We start from the raw sequence: 16,079 nt of genomic DNA, 5'->3' as shown, positions 1-16,079 counted from the left end.
GAGCTTCCGGCCATCTTGTGTTTCGAACCAGCCCGCTTTACTACTACTACTACTACTACTACTACTACTACTACTACTACTACTACTACTACTACTACTACTACTACTACTACTACTACTACTACTACTACTACTACTACTACTACTACTACTACTACTACTACTACTACTACTACTACTACTACTACTACTACTACTACTACTACTACTACTACTACTACTACTACTACTACTACTACTACTACTACTACTACTACTACTACTACTACTACTACTACTACTACTACTACTACTACTACTACTACTACTACTACTACTACTACTACTACTACTACTACTACTACTACTACTACTACTACTACTACTACTACTACTACTGTTTCAACACTTTAATTCCAAATATGAAATAAAGGCACGGTTGGCAACAAATACAAACAAAACAAGAAGAGTTTTTTTCTTTGGTTATTCTGTGAAGTGCTGTACGACGAAATTGTTGAAGGCATTCTTTGACCCGGTTGCTGCTTTCTCCTGCAATCTGGTGAACGATACTTTGTTTCGTACACAGTCTCTTTCGATTTGACTCATCCACGTTTTCCGTTGCCCCCCAGGAGCGCGTCTAGCATGGACGTATTGATCGGGCGGGTCCCAATCGAAGGCACTGCGGGCTAATCTTCCTGGTTCCATTCTCTGGATGTGTCCGTACCATTTTATCCGTTTGAGCATGATCATCGTGGATAGTTGGGGCATTCGTGATCTTGACATAATTTCTTCGTTCGTTGCTTTCTCCAGATATGACACACGTAGAATTCTCCGAAGACAACCACAGTGGAAACTCTCAAGTTTTCTCTCCATTAATTTCGAAAGAGTCCAAGTCTCTGAGCTGTACAGCACGGCTGATAAAACAAGTGCTTTGTACAAATTGCACTTGAGGTGCACGCTGAGCTGCTTGCTCTTCCAGAGATTTTGGAAGTTAGCAAACCGTTGTCTACCTTCTGCAAGTTTGCAATTGACTTCCTGCAGGTCTCCATGCTTGAGGCTGACATATGATCCGAGATACTTGAACGCTTCTATGTTTTCAAACTCGTTTCCGAGAACATCTTGTACTTTGCAGGAAAACACGCGTGTGGCAACTGCTTTAGGTTTGCCACAGTATCTCGATTGGTGAACTTTTCGGCCATTGACTGTTTTGAACTTTCTTTCACACTTGTCACAGGTAAGGCTCGCCTCTAGTTGCTCGAACTTTGACTTGTCGACGACATTCTTTGACAAACCGGCTTTGCAGAATCTTGTTTGGTGCACTTTGCGTCCGGTAACTGTACTGAATTGCCGCTGACAATTCTGACATCTTAAAGACTCTTGGTCAGCCACCACTGACCGACTCTCATTTTCTAGCGACTCTGAATCTGCTACCGCAGATTGATGTTGTGAAGCTACCAACGCTGGCTTAGCCTCCGCTAAGCTTTTCAATCTTAGCTTCCGGCCATCTTGTATTTCGAACCAGCCCGCTTTCTTTTTCGTTCCAAGCAGCACCTCCGTGCTGATGGTTAGTCGTGACTGGCTAGATGTCTCTTCCAGGAGTCCTAGTTTGCCTTTATGTGTTCCAGTGAGTATCTCCACGTTCTGTTGGATACTAGGCACTGCAACAACATTTTGGCTGTCGCATTTTACGCCCATATTCTTTGTTTTGGCCACATTAATCTTCAGACCAGCGGCTTCCGCAAGGGCCTCGATTCGATGTAGGTTTTCTTGCACCTCACTGTCTGAGACCCCCACGAGAGCAACATCATCAGCAAAATCTAAGTCAGCCACCAATCTCCCAATGTCTAATCCTCCATGCACCGAGTTAGCCAAAATGTAGTTGATGACAAGGCCGAATAGGATTGGGGACCACACATCACCCTGCCTAACGCCCGTTCTGACTACTACTACTACTACTACTACTACTACTACTACTACTACTACTACTACTACTACTACTACTACTACTACTACTACTACTACTACTACTACTACTACTACTACTACTACTACTACTACTACTACTACTACTACTACTACTACTACTACTACTACTACTACTACTACTACTACTACTACTACTACTACTACTACTACTACTACTACTACTACTACTACTACTACTACTACTACTACTACTACTACTACTACTACTACTACTACTACTACTACTACTACTACTACTACTACTACTACTACTACTACTACTACTACTACTACTACTACTACTACTACTACTACTACTACTACTACTACTACTACTACTACTACTACTACTACTACTACTACTACTACTACTACTACTACTACTACTACTACTACTACTACTACTACTACTACTACTACTACTACTACTACTACTACTACTACTACTACTACTACTACTACTACTACTACTACTACTACTACTACTACTACTACTACTACTACTACTACTACTACTACTACTACTACTACTACTACTACTACTACTACTACTACTACTACTACTACTACTACTACTACTACTACTACTACTACTACTACTACTACTACTACTACTACTACTACTACTACTACTACTACTACTACTACTACTACTACTACTACTACTACTACTACTACTACTACTACTACTACTACTACTACTACTACTACTACTACTACTACTACTACTACTACTACTACTACTACTACTACTACTACTACTACTACTACTACTACTACTACTACTACTACTACTACTACTACTACTACTACTACTACTACTACTACTACTACTACTACTACTACTACTACTACTACTACTACTACTACTACTACTACTACTACTACTACTACTACTACTACTACTACTACTACTACTACTACTACTACTACTACTACTACTACTACTACTACTACTACTACTACTACTACTACTACTACTACTACTACTACTACTACTACTACTACTACTACTACTACTACTACTACTACTACTACTACTACTACTACTACTACTACTACTACTACTACTACTACTACTACTACTACTACTACTACTACTACTACTACTACTACTACTACTACTACTACTACTACTACTACTACTACTACTACTACTACTACTACTACTACTACTACTACTACTACTACTACTACTACTACTACTACTACTACTACTACTACTACTACTACTACTACTACTACTACTACTACTACTACTACTACTACTACTACTACTACTACTACTACTACTACTACTACTACTACTACTGTTTCAACACTTTAATTCCAAATATGAAATAAAGGCACGGTTGGCAACAAATACAAACAAAACAAGAAGAGTTATTTGTTTGGTTATTCTGTGAAGTGCTGTACGACGAAATTGTTGAAGGCATTCTTTGACCCGGTTGCTGCTTTCTCCTGAAATCTGGTGAACGATACTTTGTTTCGTACACAGTCTCCTTCGATTTGACTCATCCACGTTTTCCGTTGCCCCCCAGGAGCGCGTCTAGCATGGACGTAATGATCGGGCGGGTCCCAATCAAAAGCACTGCGGGCTAATCTTCCTGGTTCCATTCTCTGGATGTGTCCGTACCATTTTATCCGTTTGAGCATGATCATCGTGGATAGTTGGGGCATTCGTGATCTTGACTTAATTTCTTCGTTCGTTGCTTTCTCCAGGTATGACACACGTAGAATTCTCCGAAGACAACCACAGTGGAAACTCTCCAGTTTTCTCTCCATTAATTTCGAAAGAGTCCAAGTCTCTGAGCTGTACAGCACGGCTGATAAAACGAGTGATTTGTACAAATTGCACTTGAGGTGCACGCTGAGCTGCTTGCTCTTCCAGAGATTTTGGAAGTTAGCAAACCGTTGCCTACCTTCTGCAAGTTTGCAATTGACTTCCTGCAGGTCTCCATGCTTGAGGCTGACATATGATCCGAGATACTTGAACGCTTCTATGTTTTCAAACTCGTTTCCGAGAACATCTTATACTTTGCAGGAAAACACGCGTGTGGCAACTGCTTTAGGTTTGCCACAGTATCTCTATTGGTGAACTTTACGGCCATTGACTGTTTTGAACTTTCTTTCACACTTGTCACAGGTAAGGCTCGCCTCTAGTTGCTCGAACTTTGACTTGTCGACGACATTCTTTGACAAACTGGCTTTGCAGAATCTTGTTTGGTGCACCTTGCGTCCGGTAACTGTACTGAATTGCCGCTGACAATTCTGACATCTTAAAGACTCTTGGTCAGCCACCACTGATCGACTCTCATTTTCTAGCGACTCTGAATCTGCTACCGCAGATTGTTATTGTGAAGCTACCAACGCTGGCTTAGCCACCGCTAAGCTTTTCAATCTTAGCTTCCGGCCATCTTGTGTTTCGAACCAGCCCGCTTTCTTTTTCGTTCCCAGCAGCACCTCCGTGCTGATGGTTAGTCGTGACTGGCTAGATGTCTCTGCCAGGAGTCCTAGTTTGCCTTTATGTGTTCCAGTGAGTATCTCCACGTTCTGTTGGATACTAGGCACTGCAACAACATTTGGGCTGTCGCATTTTACGCCCATATTCTTTGTTTTGGCCACATTAATCTTCAGACCAGCGGCTTCCGCAAAGGCCTCGATTCGATGTAGGTTTTCTTGCACCTCACTGTCTGAGACCCCCACGAGAGCAACATCATCAGCAAAATCTAAGTCAGCCACCAATCTCCCAATGTCTAATCCTCCATGCACCGAGTTAGCCAAAATGTAGTTGATGACAAGGCCGAATAGGATTGGGGACCACACATCACCCTGCCTAACGCCCGTTCTGACATCAAATAAGCGTCCTTTCTCACCTTCGGCTTTGACTCGACATTTGAATCCATCATAGCTGTTTCTTATGATGTTTATCACTTTTTGCGGAAGACCATAGTGTTTCATTATCTGGTACATCTGCTCACAATCGACAGAATCGAATGCCGCTCGAACTACTACTACTACTACTACTACTACTACTACTACTACTACTACTACTACTACTACTACTACTACTACTATTACTACTACTACTACTACTACTACTACTACTACTACTACTACTACTACTACTACTACTACTACTACTACTACTACTACTACTACTACTACTACTACTACTACTATTACTACTACTACTACTACTACTACTACTACTACTACTACTACTACTACTATTACTACTACTACTACTACTACTACTACTACTACTACTACTACTACTACTACTACTACTACTACTACTACTACTACTACTACTACTACTACTACTACTACTACTACTACTACTACTACTACTACTATTACTACTACTACTACTACTACTACTACTACTACTCCTACTACTACTATTCCGAAGTTTTTGGAAAATCCCGGGTGTATTGTTTTCTTTTCCCGATAAGGAGTTTTTACTTTCATTCCCATCTGTTATTTTTTGTTTGTTGGGAATGACAAAATTTCGAATTAACATGTACAAGAATAATTTTTGAAATTCACATGTCAATTTTTTTTGTCACCAGTTTTTGTCATGTCAACAATTGTCACCATTTGTCTTCAAGTTTTTCTTGCGGATTACTAAAGCTCAGAACTGGCCTTCTCAGTGGAAATCACCAACCGTTACTCCGCTTCACAAATCTGGGTCAACATCCGATGTGACAAACTACAGACCTATCAGCATCCTACCTAAATTGTCAATTGTTTTTGAGCGCTTAATATTCAACTTCTTTCACTCACGCGTCTGTTCCAAAATAAAACGTGAACAGCACGGGTTCATGAAACATCGCAGCACGGTCACTCAACTCATTTCATACTTGGACAAAGTTTATGCTGCTAAAGATACAACTCACGATTGCTTGACTGTATATTTTGATGTGAAAAAAGCTTTCGATTCAGTTTCGCACGGGTTACTGTTACATAAATTAAAATTATCTTCATTTGGTTTTGATTACAATCTCCTAATGCTGCAAGTCATCTGCCGGAAATCATCTGATGCGAATGAAGATTATCGACTTTGACACGTCTAAACGTCAGTTTACGTATGCAATTGACCAGTTTTTACGCACTCGAATTGAATTTCCTGTCACTGGTCGAATTGGATTGCCAGTCACTGGTTGCAATAAAAATCCCCTGTACAGGCCCTTGATTGACTTTTTTCTTATGTTGTAACCGTGAACAGCTACGGAACTTTGAAATTATGGCGGTATCGGTCAATTTGGTTACCAATTACAGCAAAATCTCCTATCTTCGTTTACGTTTTTGTTTAGATCCAAGAATGCCAGGCCCCCACTACTGTTGGGTGTCTCAAGAGTAAAATGTTTTTGTGAAGAGAAATTGCATATTCAATGTATTATAGAGGGTTCCACTTGACTGTGCACATTATGTCATCCAAATACCTCTTGATTAGTTTCAAAACCTTTGTGTCCTCTGTGGTACATTTTTCTGCACAATAGGAACAAATTCATACAATTTCATGCACGTTCTTATAATCTGTGTCAGTGATAGTTTGGTATTTTTGCAGGAAAGCAGTTATCGCATGATTCGCACTCGAAGCCTTTCCCTCAGAAAGTCACGCGTCAGTTACAACCAATGCAAATTCTCTTCTTGTCAGGAGTTTTGTTCTCCCATCTCTCACTTGGTTTTTGCAGTGATTTTTCAAAAGATTTCATCCACAAATCTGCCAAAGTTACCGCCAGCGAATCACCCATTGCAAAACCTCCGATTGAGTGTATCACTTTTTATTACACCTAAAGTGAACATTCGTCACGGCTAGTCTCAAAAAGCTCTTCATAGCTACCCTGTGAACCACAGCAAGCGTGTCACTAGAGTAAAGTTCTCTAAGCGCAATTTCAATCGCCACCTCAACTGGTACATTGGTGCACAAGCTTTTAACACCGAGAAATACTTCTAGCACAACTTCAACCAATTCGGTAGCCTCTAATGCGGCTCTGGCATCTTTCGAGTTAGGTTATATTTTTGCACCTAATAACCTCTCGTAAAAAAGGAGACAGAAATTTATTGAGGTTTTCATGACTGTTACCGGGTAATGACAGAACGGGCTGTTTATTTCCCTGTTTCATTAGTTGTTGCAAAATGCTTTTTATCAGTTTCTCTGCTTTCATTGTTAGATCATCACTTTCTCCATTACTAGCCTCCAACTGACTGGCACTAAGGATTTAATTTAATTTATTCGAGTATGTTCTCTGTTTCATAACACAAAAATCACAAACTTTATCAAATGATACAGCTAGTAGTTTTTGATTTTTCAAAAATTCATTATTTTTTCATCTACTCTATCCATTGGTGTCTCAATTACGTTCTTGGCGTACCAACTGCCAGACAATTCTATTTCACCATCAGTCTTGATCTCCCTTAACTAACAAACTAATTTGTCTACATCCGCCTTTAATTAAATTTGTCTCTGACTGGATGCTTTGGACCTAATGGTGAGACGTCTAGTACAAATTTCGGCAATTCAACACTGTCCAATATAATAACATTATTTTGAGATCCATTCAGCAGAGGCCTGTCCTGTATCTAAGACAGCTTCGCCAACTTGACATTTAGTCTCCTACTAATGAATTCGGAATGATTTCTCCTTTTCTTTCTAATAATGTACACAATTGAAGGTAAAAGTTCTTTTTTTACCTTTTTCCTGAGAAGGCCCCTATCATCTTCAGGTTTTTCCTCAAACAATCTTTGGCCTCGTTTCGCACGACTGATTTTTTCTTAAGAGCTAGAGATGAAATCTGTGCACCGCTTGTTCTGAAAAAAACTTCGTTTTAGGGAGTTCAAAAAATCTGGAGCGCTATAACAATTATTTTAGTTTTTCAAAAAATCATTTCGATATTTACAGTTCATTAAGTTATTTGAAGACCTGACAAAAATTAGGAATTGTTTTAAGCAGTTGTTATACCTGAAAATGTATCTAAGTCATGGTTGTGTAGAATTTCGCATATCACGGAGGCTAGCTCGAGGAAAGGAGTCAATGAAGCGCTAATGTTCAGGAGCTACACTCTCGTTATGTGGTTTCTCTACCAATCTTACATTTGCTCTCGCCTTCCTCTTTCGTTTTCCGAGGTTCTTCCTTTTTGCTTTTCTGAGCAGAGCTTTCAAGTTTCCTTGGTGCAGCAGAACAATGTCCAGCGACCTGATCTCACGTGCCAGTTCCTGATGGAGCACACTGCAGTCTCCGAGCTGCTTTTTTGCCTTCCGCTTCGATATCAGGTTCTTTGTCACCCTCAGAAACCAGATCCTATTGCTCAACAACTATTTGAAAATATCAGGGGTTCCGGTTCGATGGCAGTATACCAGCGCTTTAAACTTGCTGTTATTCGTGGTCAAGTATTTTGTCAGCTCTTGTACACTACCTGGTCTGTAGTGATTCGAATTATGGCTTGACACGCTGTTGGTGATTAGACCATGCCACACAACTATGTCTGTCAGTGTGCTCAATCGGTCCTTGACCAGAAGATTCTCTGCGTTTTTCAACCGATTCTTTGTATTGGGCTTGAGAAAAACTCCAGGTACTGTTGCTAGTTTTGTCAGGATTTTCTTTTTTTTCACTGTATCGAAAACTCTTCAGCGCGGGATGGAGTGAGCTGGCAGCTAAAGTATGAACCATCCTCTCCGTAATTTTTCTAAAAATTTGAAATGCTTTTGACGTCACCTGAAATTGACTGTGAGATGATTAGAATTATAAAACAAAGTTTTAATTAGGAAAAAATTTTTGGTTTGGCAGTTAGGAAAAAAATGAAGGTTAAAAATTGCTGATTGTGGGTGCAACAAAGTAGTTCGGCTAACCAACAAATTATTAAATAAATTCAAAAAAAATAATTTTTACATATAAGAAGCAAGCTTTGTTTTCCACAAAAACACCAAAACAGAAGCCCCATAACGTTTCACAAGAGCAATTAAAATCAGCAGTAAAGAGTGCCGGGACAAAAACTGATGAACAGTTGCACTATTTTGCGCTCAGATTAAAAAAAATGGGTAATTGATTTCTATCTGACACTTTCTGGGGACTCTAGGACGCGCTATGATGAATCCATAAACTGTTTCAGATACAAACAATAGTGAGAAAACAAAAGTGTACGCTGAAAGCAGGGTGCTTCGAGAAGTGCAGCAAATAATTAATTTTATTGCTGGGTAGTTTGCAAATAGTGATATTCAAATCCCAACCGCACGAGCTTACTAATATAAGAGAAAAGATTTCTTTTAATGGATTTTACGATGTTATTGAGAATAGTTGTAATGAGATGTACTTGAAAAAAAGAAAAACGACGCATAAATTCCATTAGGCAATGTATTAGAAAGAGCACAACAAAATTATGCGGTCGCATTTGCAAAAGTCTAGAACCACGGGTATCAATGAAAGTTTTTATTTAGTTAATTCCGTTAATTCTTCAATGATAAAACTTCAGATACATCAAGTAGACAGACAAGATAATCAATGGCTTTCCTTAAAATGATCAAGGCCGAACAAATTGCTGGGTTGTTGAGATTAAGGTTCAAAACGAAAAAGTAGACCAACAAACTGACCTTATAGAAGCTATAAAACAAGAAGCGCTGATGTTAAACAAAAAACAGCAACAGAGAAAGATCCTCTTCGCCAACTTGTGAAAACAAACACCAACATAGGTCTAACAAGAGCCTTGAAAAGTAACCAAAAAAGCACTGAGTTTTAAAAAATGGAAACGAAGTGATTGAATCCAACGAAATCATGCCATTTGTGGTGCAGGAACTGTTTTGATTGCAGGAGTCCAAACCATATTAAACAAAATTTCCATCTTTTATTAATAACTACTTAATTTATGTATTGCTTCGTTTTTCACTGGACACCTTTGTGTTGGAAAAGACTTTGTTGTTGGGGAGCGCTAGAAAAAATAACAGATTTTAAACGACCGTAACTGATAGCAACAGGAGTTTTTTAATCTTTTAAGCGAGGCACTCCATAGGCATATTGGAGTCTCGGATCAGGTCAAAAAAGCAAATAAGAAACATTCATTGTCTAACATCTGATAAAGGGCCAACTTTTAATAACGACGGAATTTGAAAATGCTCATACGAATAACTGTTAACTTTTTGGTGTCTAAAATTGGGATAGCGCTTTTTTTTAAAAAAAATGTACAAATTCAGGAAAAGTTGGTCAATTTACCGGTACATATCACATTCTTCCAACCATATCAACATTGTGGACAACTTTTTAATCGCAGCGGACGACTCCGTCTTAGTAAAATTAGCATAAAATGCAATATAACTGTCACAAAATATCAAAAGAAAAAGTTGTATAACTATTAAGAGGATAATGAAAAAGTTTCACAGCAAAACACAGCAAAATAAACCAGACACTGCAAAAAACGCAAACATAAATACAAAATCAAGAGATTGAATTGATTTCGAGAAGGATGTGAGCTCAATTTGAATGAATTTGTCTTGTGAGGAAGTAAAATATTGTTAAAAATTATGCACATAATACAACATAGAATTTGATCGAAATTCCAACCACATGCAATTTTGATATTGGTTTTATCATAAAAATAACTGAAAAAAAGGTGATGAGCAATTTGCATGCACTAATGGCTGCATTAGTTCCGAGATAGAAAAAATTGAAGAAGATTGTTGAAGGATACGAACTAGATGATTTGGTTCAAACAACTCAATCAAATTGGTCAGCACCATCAATACTGTTAAGAAAAATAGACTGCACCTATCATGTAGTTGTTGACTGAATATCCTGATCCGATTTAAAAAATGGAAAGCAAAATAGCTGTTGCCGCAAATGAGTACAAACATTGCTTCGCTGAATGAAAACATATACTTCTCGAATAGAGATCTCCTGTAGAGATATTTTTAAATAAGAGGAATAGAGTCAAAATGTAACAGCGTTTAAAAGACTTCGAGGCTTGTATAAGGGTAAAGGACTTCAATAGGAATTAGCTCATTTTTCTAGACGACGTTTGTGTTTATCAGGATAATTTCTGGTAAACATCTGAAATAGTTGGAACTGCTATCCAACGATTAGTGTAGAACAGACTCAGAAATCAAAGCATCAAATGGCAAGTTTTTTAATAGTTATTCTTAGCACGCTAGTTTCTTGACATGCATTATATCTGAGAGTTTAGCTGTCGACTCAGAAAAAAAAGATCAGTAAAATAGTGAAAGATCTGCGCTCTCGGAAAAACTAAAGGCGTTTTAAATTTCGTTGTCACAAGATCTATCATTTGGACGCCCAAAATATAGGGAGTCTTTTTATAAGTTGTTTATAAACGGATTATTAATTGTAACTTATACCTGAAAGGGAGGCACTAAACAGAAAAATCAACATTTACTCTCAAAATGGAAATTCCTTGAACCATTGAACCAAATTTAATTTAATAAATGGGTTAAACATTCAGTGATAACTTTGCACACAGATCAAGGAAGCAGACAAGATAATCAGCATTTTTTATTGCAAGGAGCAAATTTTTTCATGCTTTTTAGAGTAAGGTTCACGAGAAATTAGAAAAATAAACTGACTTTATAGGAGCTATAAAACAAGAAGCGCTGATGTTATACGAAAAAACAGCAACAAAGAAAAATCTCCACTACCAACTGGTGAAAACAAATACCCAGATTCGTCAAACAACGGCTTTAAAAAACCAAGGAAGCCTTGAGGTTTAAAAAGGAGAAACGACGCGATTGAATCCAACTATATCATGCAATTTGGGTTGCAGGAAATGTTTTTATTGTCATAGTCCAAATCATTCCAAACTAAATTTCCCTTATTTTATTAACAACTAATTGATGATTGCGGTGCTTCGATTTCCGCGACACACCTATGTGTTTTGAAAGACGCAATTTAGTTGTTGTTAGGGGTAAGCAAGGAAAAATTACAGATTTATAACAACCCTTTCTGATAGCAACAAGAGTCGTAATCTTTTAAGCGAAGCACTCCAAAGGCAACTTGGAATCTCGAAACAGGTTAAAACAGCAAATCAGAATTGTTAGCAGTTTACAACGGACAAACGTTTGTGAGAAGGTCAACTACTCAGGACCGACATTAAAACTTCTCTTAGAAACAACTGTTGAGTTTTCAAAACTGTGCACAATTTCTATATCGCAACAGAGGACTACGTTGTACTGTTGACAGCAAATGCCATGATTGGTACAAGAGCCTTGTAGGGCAATCAAAATAAGAAGTAATTTTTGAAAAAGAGATACGACGCAATTGAATCTAACCAAATTAAGAAATTAGGGAATGCATTAATTGTTTTGAATGTCGCAGTACAAATCATTTCAATCGACGTTTCTTTTATTTTAATAACAAATCTTTGATGATTACAGGGGTTCAGCGGGATAGCTGTGTGTTGTGAAAGACCCCCTTGACTTAATGCTAGGGGAAAAAAGGAAAAATGACAACCTGATAATGACCCTAAATGACAGCAGGAGGTGTGGTAATCTCATAAGGGAAACAATTCATAAGCAACTTGAAGTGTCGAAACAGCTCTTCACATCAAAATTGAATTAGCTGTCAATAACCGACAAATTTCTGTGAAACGGTCAACTATTTTTCAGAACCGTCTGCAAAATTTTCTCTCGAGAAAAATTGTTGAGTTTTTGGTGATTAAAACTGGTATAACTCAATTTTTTCAAAAAAAATGGACTCATTATGAAAATCTGAAGGAAGTGCTAATCCAAATCAAATGGATTATTTTGCGCGTAAAGCGGTAAACAAAACTAAATTTCTTCAACACATCAGACTAGGGTACATCCTTTTTATCGCAGCAGAGGTCTGCATCGTAGCGAAGTTTTCATCAAATGCAATATAAGTGAAGAAGAAAGTAAAAAAAAAACAAAAGAAAGTGATATCAGAGTCAAGGAAAATTCCATTTTTGCATTATGAAGTTGTTAATTGACATGACTGAAAAAGTTGTATAAACTTCCTTTGAGACGATAAAAAGTATAGAAAAATGCCAGATTGTACAAACATATTGATGGAGGAAATAATATAGCAATTTTTTCAAAACTTGTCTTGAGCTCGTTAGTTTCTTGAGATAGCTTATCTAGAGTGGAGCTGTCGACGTCGGTGCAGAAAAGTATTATCGGTAGACATGATGACAGAACCAGGCTCTCTGAAAAAAAATTAAGAGGCCTTTTAGGTCCTGTTGTTTGTTACCAAAAGTTTAATCCGGGAAACAATTGAGAGCCCCAATAAAAATTACTAAATAAATCAAATTATTGGAAATGTAGCACAGATTGCAAAAGGGCACAACGAAAAAATAATATTAACGATGGGAGTTCTGTGTGTTTGGAAGGACTCAGCTTGGCTGTTGTTAAAGAAAAGCAAGGAAAAATCACAATTTTATAACGACCCTAACTGATAGCAACAGGACTGGTATTCTTTTAAGCGAAGCACTCCAAAGTCATTTTGGAGTCTTGAAACAGTTCAAAACAGCAAATATAAAATATTAGCTGTTTACAACAAACAATCTGTGACAAGGTCAACTACTAATCAGGACCCACCTTAAAACCTCTCTAAGGAAAAACTGTTGATTTTTAGTGTCTTAAACTCAACAGTTTTGGTGTCTAAAACGCACAAGAGCACAGAAGTAAAACGGTTTTTGTACTTTTAGTATTTCGGAAGGAGTGTACAAATCGTTTGAACTGTTACATCACTCCCCTAGAGCAGATCATTTTGGAACACAAAGACCCCCTTGACTTAATGCTAGGGGAAAAAAAGGAAAAATGACAACCTGATAATGACCCTAAATGACAGCAGGAGGTGTGGTAATCTCATAAGGGAAACAATTCATAAGCAACTTGAAGTGCCGAAACAGCACTTCACATCAAAATTGAATTAGCTGTCAATAACCGACAAATTTCTGTGAAACGGTCAACTACTTTTCAGAGCCGTCTGCAAAATTTTCTCTCGAGAAAAATTGTTGAGTTTTTGGTGATTAAAACTGGTATAACTCAATTTTTTCAAAAAAATGGACTCATTATGAAAATCTGAAGGAAGTGCTAATCCAAATTAAATGGATTATTTTGCGGGTAAAGCGGTAAACAAAACTAAATTTCTTCAACACATCAGCCTAGGGTACATCCTTTTTATCGCAGCAGAGGTCTGCATCGTAGCGAAGTTTTCATCAAATGCAATATAAGTGACGAAGAAAGTAAAAAAAACAAAAGAAAGTGATATCAGAGTCAAGGAAAATTCCATTTTTGCATTATGAAGTTGTTAATTGACATGACTGAAAAAGTTGTATAAACTTCCTTTTAGACGATAAAAAGTATAGAAAAATGCCAGGTTGTACAAACATATTGATGGAGGAAATAATATAGCAATTTTTTCAAAACTTGTCTTGAGCTCGTTAGTTTCTTGAGATAGCTTATCTAGAGTGGAGCTGTCGACGTCGGCGCAGAAAAGTATTATCGGTAGACATGATGACAGAACCAGGCTCTCTGAAAAAAAATTAAGAGGCCTTTTAGGTCTTGTTGTTTGTTACCAAAAGTTTAATCCGGGAAACAATTGAGAGCCCCAATAAAAATTACTAAATAAATCAAATTATTGGAAATGTAGCACAGATTGCAAAAGGGCACAACGAAAAAATAATATTAACGATGGGAGTTCTGTGTGTTTGGAAGGACTCAGCTTGGCTGTTGTTAAAGAAAAGCAAGGAAAAATCACATTTTTATAACGACCCTAACTGATAGCAACAGGACTGGTATTCTTTTAAGCGAAGCACTCCAAAGTCATTTTGGAGTCTTGAAACAGTTCAAAACAGCAAATATAAAATATTAGCTGTTTACAACAAACAATCTGTGATAAGGTCAACTACTAATCAGGACCCACCTTAAAACCTCTCTAAGGAAAAACTGTTGATTTTTAGTGTCTTAAACTCAACAGTTTTGGTGTCTAAAACGCACAAGAGCACAGAAGTAAAACGGTTTTTGTACTTTTAGTATTTCGGAAGGAGTGTACAAATCGTTTGAACTGTTACATCACTCCCTAGAGCAGATCATTTTGGAACACAAAAAACGTATCGAAAGTCTTGTGGAAAGTTCTGTTGAACGAGAATGAGAGGAGACTTGAGAAACTGTTTAGAAAATAGTAGCTTATTTTTGAAAAGGAAGAGAAATAATCAGAAAATTTGACCTTTGTTCTCAAAATGGAAAACCATTAAACCATTTTTGAAGGCAACTTTCAATATCATTGCAAACATAGGTAGTATCACTCCCGTGTCGAGGTTTGGCGGTGAACCTTCGTAAGAAATGCGGTGAAAAAAAATAACTTTCACCGCGTATTTCTTACATCTTTTTGTGGTGAATGCAGTAATTTTTTTCGCCGCTTTCTCAGTATTCCTACAAAAAAGAATCGTCCCCCACGGTTTCGAACCTCTGACCTGCTCTATGCCTTCAACTGCTTAGTACACTGCGCCAACTGTCACTTGCATCTTTGAAATTTCTTGTGAGATTAAATCAGATTGAATAAACTTTGAAAATCATATGCGGTGAATTTTTGTAAGAAATGCGGTGAATTTCGCGGCGAAATTTTGTAAGAAATGCGATGAAAATGTGCTGAATTTTTTTTTCACCGCCTTCACCGCATTTCTTACATTAATTTGCCACAAAAGTCGATACGGTGAATTTTTGATTTTTGTAAGATATGCGTTGAATTTGGCGGTGAATGTTTGTAAGAAATGCGGTGAAATATTTATTTTCACCTCATTCATCGCAATCACCGCATTTCTTACAAAAATTCACCGCATTCACCGCAATGAACGCATTTTTTTTACAAAAATTTACCCAAAAAACCTCGACCCGGGCAAAAAACAAATAAATCTTGCTTACAGGAGAACATTTTAGCCGTTCGTATGAAGCTGTAGATTTACACAACCATGAGGCAAAAAATGGGTAGACTATTGGATAGTGAGATCTGGCTGTACAGTCATCTTCCAGAATGAGAAAGTGTCAGACATCCTGACAAACTTATCTTTACACCCATAAAGTTAAGTATTGATTGAGAGAACTAATTGAACCCTTTTGAGTGCCTCTGAAATTATATAGGACATGAATAGTATGAGAGGACGACACTTTTTCTA

At 37.6% G+C, this 16,079-nt stretch overlaps 1 protein-coding gene across 1 annotated transcript in view; it reads right to left on the bottom strand.

Moving 5' to 3' along the window:
- Positions 1 to 7,992: 7,992 nt before the first annotated feature.
- The window catches only part of LOC142337949 (MFS-type transporter SLC18B1-like), a 41,336-nt gene continuing 33,249 nt past the window's right edge, over positions 7,993 to 16,079 (bottom strand). The window contains exons 7-8 of the mRNA XM_075387582.1: positions 8,308 to 8,505; positions 7,993 to 8,265 (exon numbers count right to left, since the gene is read on the bottom strand). Coding sequence (XP_075243697.1) covers positions 7,993 to 8,265; positions 8,308 to 8,505 — 471 coding nt within the window. The remainder of the gene's footprint in view (positions 8,266 to 8,307; positions 8,506 to 16,079) is intronic.

The sequence above is a fragment of the Convolutriloba macropyga genome, chromosome 4, assembly GCF_964194025.1.
Source record: "Convolutriloba macropyga chromosome 4, txConMacr16.3, whole genome shotgun sequence".
Taxonomy (NCBI): Eukaryota; Metazoa; Xenacoelomorpha; order Acoela; family Convolutidae; genus Convolutriloba; species Convolutriloba macropyga.
The sequence above is the reverse complement of the archived record's forward strand: the minus strand, read 5'-3'. Positions and strand labels throughout refer to the sequence as shown.